The sequence below is a fragment of the Gorilla gorilla genome, chromosome 2, assembly GCF_029281585.2.
Source record: "Gorilla gorilla gorilla isolate KB3781 chromosome 2, NHGRI_mGorGor1-v2.1_pri, whole genome shotgun sequence".
Lineage (NCBI taxonomy): Eukaryota > Metazoa > Chordata > Mammalia > Primates > Hominidae > Gorilla > Gorilla gorilla.
In genome coordinates this window covers 208,288,800-208,301,814 of record NC_086017.1, presented here as the reverse complement: position 1 = coordinate 208,301,814, position 13,015 = coordinate 208,288,800, and the positions used below count along the sequence as shown (strand labels likewise).

At 39.5% G+C, this 13,015-nt stretch overlaps 1 protein-coding gene across 5 annotated transcripts in view; it reads right to left on the bottom strand.

Moving 5' to 3' along the window:
- PIGX (phosphatidylinositol glycan anchor biosynthesis class X) overlaps positions 1 to 13,015 on the bottom strand; it is a 68,945-nt gene that overhangs the window by 46,783 nt on the left and 9,147 nt on the right. For all 5 annotated transcript variants that reach the window (XM_031009676.3, XM_063704536.1, XM_063704535.1 and 2 more), the window contains exons 3-5: positions 11,834 to 11,975; positions 6,239 to 6,452; positions 3,264 to 3,364 (exon numbers count right to left, since the gene is read on the bottom strand). In XM_031009676.3, the coding sequence (XP_030865536.1) occupies positions 3,264 to 3,364; positions 6,239 to 6,452; positions 11,834 to 11,975 (457 nt within the window). The remainder of the gene's footprint in view (positions 1 to 3,263; positions 3,365 to 6,238; positions 6,453 to 11,833; positions 11,976 to 13,015) is intronic.

Genomic DNA, 13,015 nt, shown 5'->3' with positions numbered 1-13,015 from the left:
GCTTGAGGTCAGGAGTTCGAAACCAGCCTGGCCAACATCTCTACTAAACCACCTCTACTAAAAATACAAAAATTAGCCAGGTGTGGTGGCGGGTGCCTGTAGTCCCAGCTACTAGGGAGGCTAAGGCAGAACAATCACTTGAACCCGGGAGGCGGAGGTTTGCAGTGAGCTGAGACTGCGCCACTGTACTCCAGCCTGGGAGACAGAGGAAGACTCTGTCTCAAATAAATAAATAAATGAATGAATAAATAAATAAATAAAAATAGTAAAATAAAATGCATGTCATAAGGTGAGACCACTATTTCTTTGATTTTTAATTGGATATTTTTATTTCCTTTTTCTTTTAAATGTATTTCAGCCAGTGCTACACTACATGTAATATTATTGGTTTGAATGACTTTTGAATCTAACATTTCATTTAATGTTACAGAATCAGACTCAATTCCCACAATAATTTGTTAAATCTCACTAGTTCTGATTTTTCTGCTTTTTACATAAAGTATATTATTTTAAGAAAAGCTATATCCCAGTGTCACCTCTGTAATCAATATAAACATTTACTTCCTCTTACCATGTTTCAAATTAGAATACAGAATTCTCTCTAAATTGAAGACTTAGAGGAAAAACATTAAAACAACAAAAAACTAAATTATTCTTTCATTCCCATTTGCCTTTCTCTCCCCAGATAGCTTTTAAAGCCTTGTTATTCCCATATTGTACAGCTGGATGTGGCCTTTACTATGACTAGCAATGGAAAAGCTCCTACATTCAACTCAGTTTCTATTTTCTATTTGGTTTTGAAGATAAAGTTCAATGAAAAACACTGGGAAAGTTTATACTTTAAAAATAAGTTTTAAAAAACATTAAAATGTACGTAACTTGGGAATACTTTTTCTTTTTGTAAATACCTGAATTATGATTTCACACCCCAAAAAATACAAGTAACCAACCCAGTCTGCAACAAAGTGCTATCTGAAAACCGTCATTCAAAAAAATGACATCTTCAACAATCCTTGGGATGGAATACCACCTTAGTAATGGCCACCTATTTTTCTGGTATATATGAAGATGAAATATATATAAAGTTGTCTGGGTGTGGTGGCTCATGCCTGTAATCCCAGCACTTTGGGAGGCTGAGGCAGGCGGATCATGAGGTCAGGAGTTTGAGACCAGCCTGGCCAACACAGTGAACCTGTCTCTACTAAAAATACAAAAATTAGCCAGGCATGGTGGCGCGTGCCTATAGTCCCAGCTACTCAGGAGGCTGAGGCAGGAGAATGACTTGAACCCAGGAGGCGGAGGTTGTGGTGAGCCGAGATCGTGCCACTGCACTCCAGCCTGGGCAACAGAGCAAGACTCCATCTCAAAAAAAAAAAATATATATATATATACGTATATATATAATATATATATACGTATATATAATATATATAATATATATACGTATATATAATATATATAATATATATACGTATATATATAATATATACATATATATATAATATATACATATAGTTAAAAGCTATATTTAAAGTGTTAAATTATGACCTCTTATGGCAAGTTACAGAATTTTAAAGACAACTGAGGTCAGGTGTGGTGGCTCACGCCTGTAATCCCAGCACTTTGGGAGGCTGACGGGGGTGGATCACCTGAGGTCAGGAGTTTGAGACCAGCCTGACCAACAAGGTGAAACCCCGTCTCTACTAAAAATACAAAAATTAGCCGGGCATGGTGGCAGGCGCCTGTAGTCCCAGCTACTCGGGAGGCTGAGACAGAACTGATTGAACGGGGAGGCGGAGGTTGCAGTGAGCCGAGATTGCACCGCTGCACTCCAGCCTGGGCAACAGAGCGAGACTCTGTCTCAAAAAAAAATAAATAAATAAGGACAACTGAATTCAAAATGTTTTAAAAGGGTCACTACTTATCTTGTAGCAATACACACTAATTTGCTAAATCAATAAATCATAAACACTAAGCATACTCTTCATTGACATAATCAATCAAATGCAGGTCTCCAGATGTATTTTAGAGTTTGAGAAAAATTTTCAGATACCATATGGCAATGGCAACCTACTCAAAAACAATTCTACACTGCATAAGATTGCAGAGTCATCCATCTTCCCAACTGTATGTTCAATGAAAGTTCCCCAACAAAAAACAGCAGTGCTTTGTAGTAACCCTTTGCTGTAAGAAAAAACAGCTTTCTATATTAGAAAATGCTAATCCCAGCTGGGCACGGTGGCTCACGCCTGTAATCCCAGCACTCTGGGAGGCCAAGATAGGCGGATCACCTAAAGTCAGGAGTTTGAGACCAGCCTGGCCAACAGGGTGAAACCCTGCCTCTACCAAAAATACAAAAATTAGCTGGGTGTGGTGGCGGGCACCTAGAATCCCAGCTACTTGGGAGGCTGAGGCAGGAGAATCACTTGAACCTGGTAGGCGGAGGTTGCAGTGAGCCGAGATTGTGCCACTGCACTCCAGCCTGGGCAACAGAGCGAGACTCTGTCTCAAAAAAAAATAAATAAATAAGGACAACTGAATTCAAAATGTTTTAAAAGGGTCACTACTTATCTTGTAGCAATACACACTAATTTGCTAAATCAATAAATCATAAACACTAAGCATACTCTTCATTGACATAATCAATCAAATGCAGGTCTCCAGATGTATTTTAGAGTTTGAGAAAAATTTTCAGATACCATATGGCAATGGCAACCTACTCAAAAACAATTCTACACTGCATAAGATTGCAGAGTCATCCATCTTCCCAACTGTATGTTCAATGAAAGTTCCCCAACAAAAAACAGCAGTGCTTTGTAGTAACCCTTTGCTGTAAGAAAAAACAGCTTTCTATATTAGAAAATGCTAATCCCAGCTGGGCACGGTGGCTCACGCCTGTAATCCCAGCACTCTGGGAGGCCAAGATAGGCAGATCACCTAAAGTCAGGAGTTTGAGACCAGCCTGGCCAACAGGGTGAAACCCTGCCTCTACCAAAAATACAAAAATTAGCTGGGTGTGGTGGCGGGCACCTAGAATCCCAGCTACTTGGGAGGCTGAGGCAGGAGAATCACTTGAACCTGGTAGGCGGAGGTTGCAGTGAGCCGAGATTGTGCCACTGCACTCCAGCCTGGGTGACAGAGCGAGACTCTGCCTAAAAAAAAAAAAAAAAAAAATGCTAATCTCTTAAATGTGGCAGGAACATTACAGAAAGAGCTTTAAATGAGGCACATGACCTAAAAAACAACATAAAACATTAGCTTACTGATTTATACTTCATCTTGTTCCATTGGCAGATATCCTCATTCCCCAAAGCACAAGGGGCTGCCACTTCTGAGTGAGCCCAGCATTTCAAAATCGGGAACTCTGAGAAAAGTGGTAGAAAATGATGTCAGAAAACCTGTATTTGGACTGAAAGCTAGGCTTGTATTAAACCTCAATAGACAGAAGTTGTCAAACATTTTAATACATTATGTATATGATCTGGACCCATCTATCACATTCTGTTATTTTAGCATCCTTTTTTATGTGAATGCCTAAGAAATTAGAAAATCACAAAAGTATTGCAAAAGTTGAACATGACTTCTTTTTTTTTTTTTTTTTTGAGACAGAGTCTCACTCTGTCACCCAGGCTGGAGTGCTGTGGTGCAATCTCGGCTCACTGCAACCTCCACCTCCTGGGTTCAAGCGATTCTCCTGCCTCAGCCTCCAGAGTAGCTGCGATTACAGGTGCCTGCCATTGCACCCAGCTAATTTTTGTATTTTTAGTAGAGATCGGGTTTCACCATCTTGGCCAGGATGGTCTTGAACTCCTGACCTCGTGATCCACCCACCTCAGTTTCCCAAAGTGTTGGGATTACAGGCGTGAGCCACTACGCCTGGCCGAACATGACTTCTTAATGAATCTCATTGTACTCAAATTTGGGGCTGCTCTTAAAAATTTAATGTAAACTTATTTTTGAAGCATCACTCAGAAAAGTGAACATATCGTAAGTGCAAAACTCGATAAATTTCCATATGAAACACACCCATAAAAGAGCATTCAGATAAAAAGACAGAATACCAGAATCCAGTTCTCTCAGGAGAGGAACTTTTTCAAACTTTATTTATGCTAAGAGGTACCTTTAATAGAAACAGAAAACGAGGTTGGATGAACAAAGATAATATAATTGAACATTTTTAATTTTCTCGTCATGAAAGGTATGACGGTAACAAATGTAGTATTAAAAACTTCCCATCTGTCGGTTTTTAGTAACAGCGCTACTAACTTTTTTTTTTTTTTTTGAGACAGTCTTGCTCTGTCTCCCAGGCTGGACTGCAGTGGCGCGATCTCAGCTCACTGAAACCTCCGCCTCCCAGGTTCAAGCGATTCCCGTGCCTCAGCCTCCCGAGTAGCTGGGATTGCAGGCGCATACCACCACACCTGGCTAATTTTTATATTTTTAGTAGAGACAGGGTTTCACCATGTTGTCTAGGCTGGTTTCGAACTCCTGACCTCAACTGATCCGCCTGCCTCGGCCTCCCAAAGTGCTGGGATTACAGGTGTGATACACTGCACCTGGACCCAGTGCTACTAACTTTTATAAACATTCTAAATCAACCCAAATTTGAAGACACAAAGAACCAAAAACTGAAAGGGGCTTCGTAAACTAAAGAAAACGTCTTGGCCAGGTGCTGTGGCTCACGCCTGTAATCCCAGCACTTTGGGAGGACGAGGCGGGTGGATCACGAGGTCAGGAGTTCGAGACTAGCCTGGCCAATATAGTGAAACTCCGTCTCTACTAAAAATACAAAAATTAACCAGGCATGGTGGCACATGCCTGTAGTCCCAGCTACTCAGGAGGCTGAGGCAGGAGAGGCGGAGATTGTGGTAAGCCGAGATTGCACCACTGCACTCCAGCCTGGGCAACAGAGCAAGACTCCGCCTCAGAAAAAAAAAAAGAAAAAGAAAGAAAACATCTTGAGAAGACTGCAAACTGCAAAAGCTTTTTATTTTATTTATTTTATTTTTTTTGGAGACGCAGTCTCGCTCTGTCACCCAGGCTAGAGTGCAGTGGTGTAATCTCAGCTCACTGCAACCTCCGCCTCCTGGGTTCAAATGATTCTCCTGCCTCTGCCTCCCAAGTAGCTGGGATTACAGATGCCCGCCACCTCGCCCAGCTAATTTTTTGTATTTTTAGTAGAGACGGGGTTTCACCATGTTGGTCAGGCTGGTCTCGAACTCCCGAACTCATGATCCACCCACCTCGGCCTCCCAAAGTGCTGGGGTTACAGGCGTGAGCCACCTCGCCCGGCAGCAAAAGCTAATTTTTCAATTTACCCATTCCCACATAAAAACAGAAACGACAATTATGCAGCAAAATTAAAAACTCACAGACAAAATCTGCAGCAAAATTAAAAACTCACCGACAAAATCTGCAACAAAACTAGGTGATAAAATATCTTCCCAAACATCAAAATACATGCAAGTAGAAACAAAACATCAAAAGCCACAGAGTCCTGCAATACTGATAAGAAGAAACAAAAAGCAACAGAGGGGTAATGTGGACCAATGGCTGCAAAAAGAAACACATAGTACATGCCTACTAATATTAAATGGCTACTGAAAAGAGAACACAGCACTACCTATAGTTTTGTCAAAGGAATCAAACCGGAATCTGATCATTCTTCTGGAGCCAGCTGCCAATTTCCAGTAAATAAAGAAGTATGAGGAACATGAGTCCAATTAGCAAAACCCCAGCTATGACCAACTACAGGTCAAATGGCCCAGGTTCTTTCAACAGATCAGTGTTGAAGAAAGGAAAGGGATAGAGAGAAACCTGTGCATTAAGAGACTTAATGGAAATAATAGATTTTTATAAATGGACAAGACCTTAGTCTTGGTATCGTGTCTTGGAATGCCCATCTGGATGATAAACATATAAAGAAACATAAGGAAGTATTTAACAGTCAGGATGGTGGGTTCGTCTTAGAGGGAAGGAGATGACAGTTGGGGCAGTGCAGTCAAGGACAGGGATGGCAGATGCATGTTTCTTTTTAACTTTTTGATTGTAAATTAAAGCACACACATAAAAATCTACTCAAAGACATAGTTTAGTGAATTATTATAAGGCAAATACCCTTGTAACTACCACCTAGGTCAAGACATAGAGCCTTGCCAGCCAGCCTAGCAGAAGGAGGACTTGCCACCATACCTTTATTCTGATGTTTCAACCCTTAGAAAACACTTGCAGCCCTCACCTTGGTCACAAAACATCAACAAATCTGGGTTATTGACCACAATCAAGGCTTCTCCATCTTCACTGTGCGGCCGATGATAGCGGCAGTGCACAGGCAAAAAGGCTTGAAAACAGTCAACGCACTGTGAATCTCGTCTGGCATAAATGAGAACTTCAGACTCCTTGGACAAATAGTTAGGGGCCTCTATATCAAAATTTTCTGAAACCATCACTGCCTGTTCAAAAAGAAAATAAATATTAATCAAGAAGAAATGAATGAGGAAGATTTTTAAAAAGTTAAAACCAGAAGACTACATACAGATACACAGCAGTGTCAAATTTGCCCCTTTTATAAACAATTTCCATTCCCCTTCCATCCTCAATTTTAAGGAGAAAAACACAAGACCAATTTATGCTTAATAAAAGTCTGCTTACTAAAAAAAAAACTGGGGAAATTATATTCTAGGGTACCAAATTTCCCCATAATAAAAATTATTCCTGTAATATTTTCTTATTAGTCTTTGCTTAGGTGACAAAATAGGTACCTAAGACAGAGAAATTTTGTGAATATAGCATTATTCAATAAGTACAAAAACTATGACAAAAGGTTAAACCTGTATTGAGTTAAAATGATTGCTATCATTCTGACAATTTCCTGTTCTTCAGAGAAGCAAGTGAGATGGCAGTGAGTAAGAGCACTGCGGTCAGGAAGTCAAAGCAAAGGTCAGCACTCTTTCTAGAGACGGTATAAACAGTTAATGGAAAAAATAGTAAATGATTGCTTAAAATAATATGGCAAAAACTATTTTATAGAAAAGTATAGTATTCTACACCAAAAGTGAAAATGTACATGTGGCAGAAATTAGACCTAAGTTATAACATGTATATTTATTTATTACACATATATCCACATATACATACATATTTATGTACACACACTCACATATATCCACATACACACACAGGCATTATATACGCGACCTATGTGTATATGTATGGATGTACACACACACACAACTTCTCTTTAGATTGTCCATGCAAAACCCTGGTATAACTCAGAGAAACAAACAGCATTAACTCCTTCCCATCACATCAAGCATCCTAACTTTCCTCTGACAGTGACACCAAGTGCTATGTTTTCTTTACATGTTGTTCCTTTTCAGTTAGTCACAGCAGGAACAGAACTCATTGGCAAAAGTCAAGGAATTATATCATCTCATGAGTCATAAGGGACTTTGGAAGTAATAAAATTAAACCACTGTCCCAACAAAGGTATTTTTCAGGTATACCGCCACTGCTTGAATACCTTCAGTGACTGGAAGGAAGCTCATTACTATAAGTCATCTCGATCTGTCTACTGTTACAAGGTTATTTCTTTTTCATGAGTAGAAACTGTATGTACCAGCCTGTAACATTTACCAGTTGTTCTTGCTTACAATGTCTGCAATAAATTCGTTCCTTATTCCACTAGGGATCCTTCAATTATCAGAAGGCAACCATAACCGCCGCCATGAAGTCTTCTCCTGACAAAGGAAATGTTCACAGTTCTCCTGGGTTCTCATGACATGGTTTCCAAATCATTCATCATATTAGCTGCATTTGAAGTACTCATAGAGTATAGTAGCAATATTATCTTCTTTAGGCAAAACTTGCATTAGCTTTTTGGCAGCCTTATCTCACTATGCTTTATATGTACTACTATTTTATTTTATTTTTTGAGACGGACTCTCACTCTGTCACCCAGGCTGGAGTGCAGTGGCACAATCAGGGTGCACTGCAGCCTTGACCTCCTGGGCTCAAGCGATTCTCCTGCCTCATCCTCCCAAAGAGCTGGGATAATAGGCATGAGCTGCCTATTCTTTTTCTTACCTAGCCTCTTATTTTCTCTTTTTAAGACAAGATCTCATTCTGTCACCCTGGCTGGAGTGCAGTGGCATGATCATGGCTCACTGAAGTCTCAACCATCCAGGCTCAAGCAATCCTTCCACCTCAGCCTCCCAAGTAGCTGAGACTACAGCCACCATGCCTGGCTAATTTTTTGTATTTTTAGTAGAGATGATGTTAATTCTAACATCTGGGTCAATTCTGGATTGGTTGTAACTGATTGATTCACCTCCTCATTATAGTCATTTTTCCCCCCATCCTTGCTTAGCTGCTAATTTATTATTACAGTCAAGAAATTGCTAATTTGATCCTCCTGGATATGTCTGTATTCCTATACATATTCTTGAGCTTTGTTTGGGATGCAGATAAGTTACTTAGAAACAGTTTGATTTTTTTTTAAGGTTTTGTTTTTTAAGATTTGTTATGCAGGACTAAAGCAATGTTCAGTTTGTGGCTAAATATTCCCTGCTACTGAGTAAAAGTTCTCTGTTTTTCCATTGTTCAAGAAATTATAAGGCTTTTCTCAGTCTGGTTGCTGGGACGAGGTACTACTCCCGTCCCTGTGTGAGTACCAGACACTGTTACCGCTCATTTTGTCAGATGGTTCTTTCCCTGGCATCAGGTAGTTTCCTAACATATACACACTGATAAATTGTCAGCTACATACTTGAAAGGAACCTTCTGTTATTTCTGCAGTTCTGCCTCTATGAAGTTCTCTCCCCTCTGGTACACTGTCCTGTGAATTCTAGTGACCTTGGCCTGCCCAGCATCTGAACTTTATCTCCTCAACTCAAAAAGTCCACTAGGCTCTGCTTGAGTTTCTCCTCCCTGCATTAAGCCTGAAAATATTCTCAAGAAAATAAGCTGGATGACAGTAGGGCTCACCTTACTTACTTCCCTTCTCTCGGATATCTCTGCCCTTTATTGCCTGATATTCAATGACTTTTTTCATTATTTCATATATTTTGTCTATTTCTTGCTTGTTTCAAGTGAGAGACTAAATCTGTTACCTGTTCTCCACTTGACCAGAAGCAGAAGCCTTAATACTACATACTTTCAGTAAAACTTACGGTTTCAAAAAGTGTTTCCATTTTGACCCACAAAACAGTAATTTTATATGTTTCAATCTAATATTATACTGCTTTCAAAGAATCTAAGAGACTTCTGATGAAAAATATGTTTAATAACCCTACCTAAAAAAGTGAAATGAGGTTTATTTGATCTGCCTTATCCTTGGTGAACCTACTTAAGGCCTGCATTTATTTTCAAATTATTCACAAACCATCACAAACTCCTTACGAAGCATTTTGCTGGCACACCACTCATTTAATCTGGGCCCACAGTTCCATTTGCTGCAGCCAAAACTTTTATTTCCTGGAGCAGAGTCAAGACATTAATCCAGGTATACAAGCATCAATCAGTCCCTACATATAAATTCCTTCTACCCAGTTACACTTATTATATAATAACACTTAGCATAACAAAGTTTCTCTGTACAAGGAATTGGGAAACAATCTCAACTAGGCAGAAGGAATATGTCAGGCATCAAATTCCATATATTTAAATGTCACAAATGTAACATCTGTTTTTCTAGAAGTTTCCAAAATAAAGAAGTAAATACACTTACAAGGCTTATAATTAGGGATTAGAAGATTAGAAAGCAGAAAATCAAGATCAAGATAAACTTGTTAATCAATCTATAATGGCACTCTCTACCTGTACCCTTTTCTTCTAACAGTCAACCTTCAAATATCCAAATCTCATCCCCATCCAAAGGTATGAATTTTTGGGTAACCCCCATCCAAAAAACTTCCATTTTCTTAGAACATGGTAAGTGATTTTATTAAGTAGATTTAAATATGATTCCAACCCATATCCTTACAAGCCAAAAACTGTGTTGAAATTTGAAATCTATTATTTTAAATTTGAATAGCCTCATTTAGAATTCATAATTCATTGAAGAAAAGAAATGAGGTCCTTCTGGCCGGTGGCTCACGCCTGTAATCCCAGCACTTTGGGAGGCCAAGGTGGGCAGATAACCTGAGGTCAGGAGTTCAAGATCAGCCAGGCCAACATTGTGAAACCCCACCTCTACTAAAAATACAAAAATTAGCCAGGCATGGTAGCATGCACCTGTAATCCTAGCTACTCGGGAGGCTGAGGCAGGAGCACTTGAACCTGGGAGGCAGAGGTTTCAGTGAGCCAAGATCGTGCCACCGCACTCCAGCCTAGGCAACAGAGACTCTGTCTCAAAAAAAAAAAAAAAAAAAATTAAATTAAAAAAAAATGAGGTCTTTCCATAATTGTATGTGTATGTAAACTGTCATACATACACAAAAAACTGAGAACACACTTGCTGATTGGTGGCTGACACAGGCAGAATGTTATCATTGCATACCTTTTTATATCTACTCAATGAACCCATGAAAATGTAATTACTTATTCAAAAACAATTAAAATAAAATAAATGGGTAAAGAAACTGGCCTAAACCACGATTAGAAATAAACTGCCATCATGAATAACTATAGATGCATCTATTTTACAGTTTTAAAAATTTGTAAGTAGATTATAATCTTATCAACTAAGACAGTGTCTCCCAAAATTTCTTAACAGAAATCACCTGGGTTACATATACCTACTGCGTACCCACAATAATTAAAAAAAAAAAAAAAGAAATCATCTGGGTTCTTCAAACCAGATTTTGGGGCCCAATCTAGACCTACTGAATCAGGATTTCCCTGGAAGGCAATACTCTGTACAAAAGTGCCCCCAAGGAATTCTTACCAAAGTTGGGGAAACTTTTCTAACTACAGGGTAAGATTCAGGTCCAGCAAGGGCAACAACATTACAACTAGACAATCTTGGATCCATTTATTGGCTCTTCCAATTACCTATATGATTTTGGATAAGTTACTTGGCCTCTTTGCGCCTCAGTTTCTTTTTTCTTTGAGACAAAGTCTCATTCTGTCACCCAGGCTGGAGTGCAATGGTGCGATCTTGGCTCACTGCAACCTCCGCCTCCCAGGTTCAAGTGATTCTCCTGCCTCAGCCTCCCAAGTAGCTGGGATTACAGGCGCCTACCACCACACCTGGCTAATTTTTGTATTTTTGTAGAAATAGGGTTTCGCCATGTTGCCCAGGCTGGTTTCGAATTCCCAAGCTCAGGCAATCTGCCTGCCTTGGCCTCCCAAAGTGCTGGGATTACAAGCGTAAGACACTGCGCCCAGCCCTCAGTTTCCCTATATATAAAATGGAGATTCCACCTCCAGGGTTGTTATAAAGATTAATTTATGTAAAGGGTGCGGGACACGATCTTTCTTTTTAAAAGAAAATGAAGATATCTGGCATATAGACATCTATTAAATATTAGTTTCTTCTCCTCACATATCAAACTTACCCAGATGTTGGGATATATGTCATTCTCATTAACAAAGTTACTGTTGAGGCACTATTTATTAATCATTAATTTTCTCAAGACATACACATACACACAGATAATTTTCTTAGTCACTGAACTATGAACCACCTTAAAAAGCATTTAACTAGCTCAGTTTAGTTGGCTTATTCCTGACAAGAGTCACTCACTTGTCAAAGACTATGCCCATTCTATCTCTAAAAATGTCACTTTATACACTTTAACAAAATGAAAAGAAAACCTACTATTTTTCCTTAATCCAAACTACAGCACCCCTAAATTAATTTCTCTCCCAAAAAATCCCCTAATAACTGTACCTCTGTTATGTTTCTCTCTCGTAATGAAGCCAACTCATACGGATCCACATAAAGTCCTGCAGGAATGTCCTGTTTAATTAAGAGACGGCAGGTGTGCAAGTCCTCAATGCTTTCCCCAAACTTCACTTTGATTAAAAGGTCTCTGTAAGACAAGTACATTGAAAGTAAATCTCTTCATTCAACTGTTAAATGAGATAACATAACACTGTATTCCTATTAGTGAAAACACTGTATTTCAAAATTCATTTTCCAAAAGTAGATTATAAGGTCAAATGAAATATTTATAACATGTCAGAATCATCCATTAGATCTTTCATAATGCATGTCATAAGCCACTATAGCATTATTGTAAAAATAGACAAAGATCAATGAAAAGGAATGGAATCCAATAACATTCACACAATTTTCAATAAAGGTACCAACGTAATTTAATGGGGAAAGGATAGTCTTTTCAACAAATGGCACTGAAACAGCTGGATATTTACACAGAAAAAAACAGGCCAGAGGGCAGGCATGGTGGCTCATGCCTATAATCCTAGCACTTTGCAAGGCTGAGGCACGTGGACTGCCTGAGCTCAGGAATTCGAGACCAGCCTGGGTAACACAGTGAGACCTAGTCTCTACCAAAAATACAAAATTTAGCCGGGCATGGGGGCACATGCCTGTGGTCTAGCTACTCAGGAGGCTGAGGCAGGAGAATCTTGAGCCTGGGAGGTGGAGGGTGCAGTGTACCAAGATCATGCCCCTGTACTCCAGCCTGGGTGACAGAGCAAATCCCCATTAAAAAAAAAGAAAAAAGAAAAAATAGGCCGGGGATGGTGGCTCATGCCTGTAATCCCAGCACTTTGGGAGGCTGATGCAGGAGGATCATTTGAAGCCAGGAGTTTGAGACCAGCCTAAGCAATATGGAGAGACCCGTCTCTAAAAAAATAAAAAAATTAGCCAGGCATGGTGATGTGTGCCTATAGTCCCAACTACAAGGGAGGGTGTGGTAGGAGAATCTTTTGAGCCCAGGAGGTCAAGGCTGCAGTGAGCTCTGATAGCGCCATTATATTCCAGCTTGGGGGACAGAGACAAGACCCTGTCTCAAGAAAAAAAAAAGAGAGAGAGAGAGAAGATATTTTTTAAAAAACTAAATGCAACTTTAAGAGATGAAGAATATAATTTCTGAAATAAAAACTT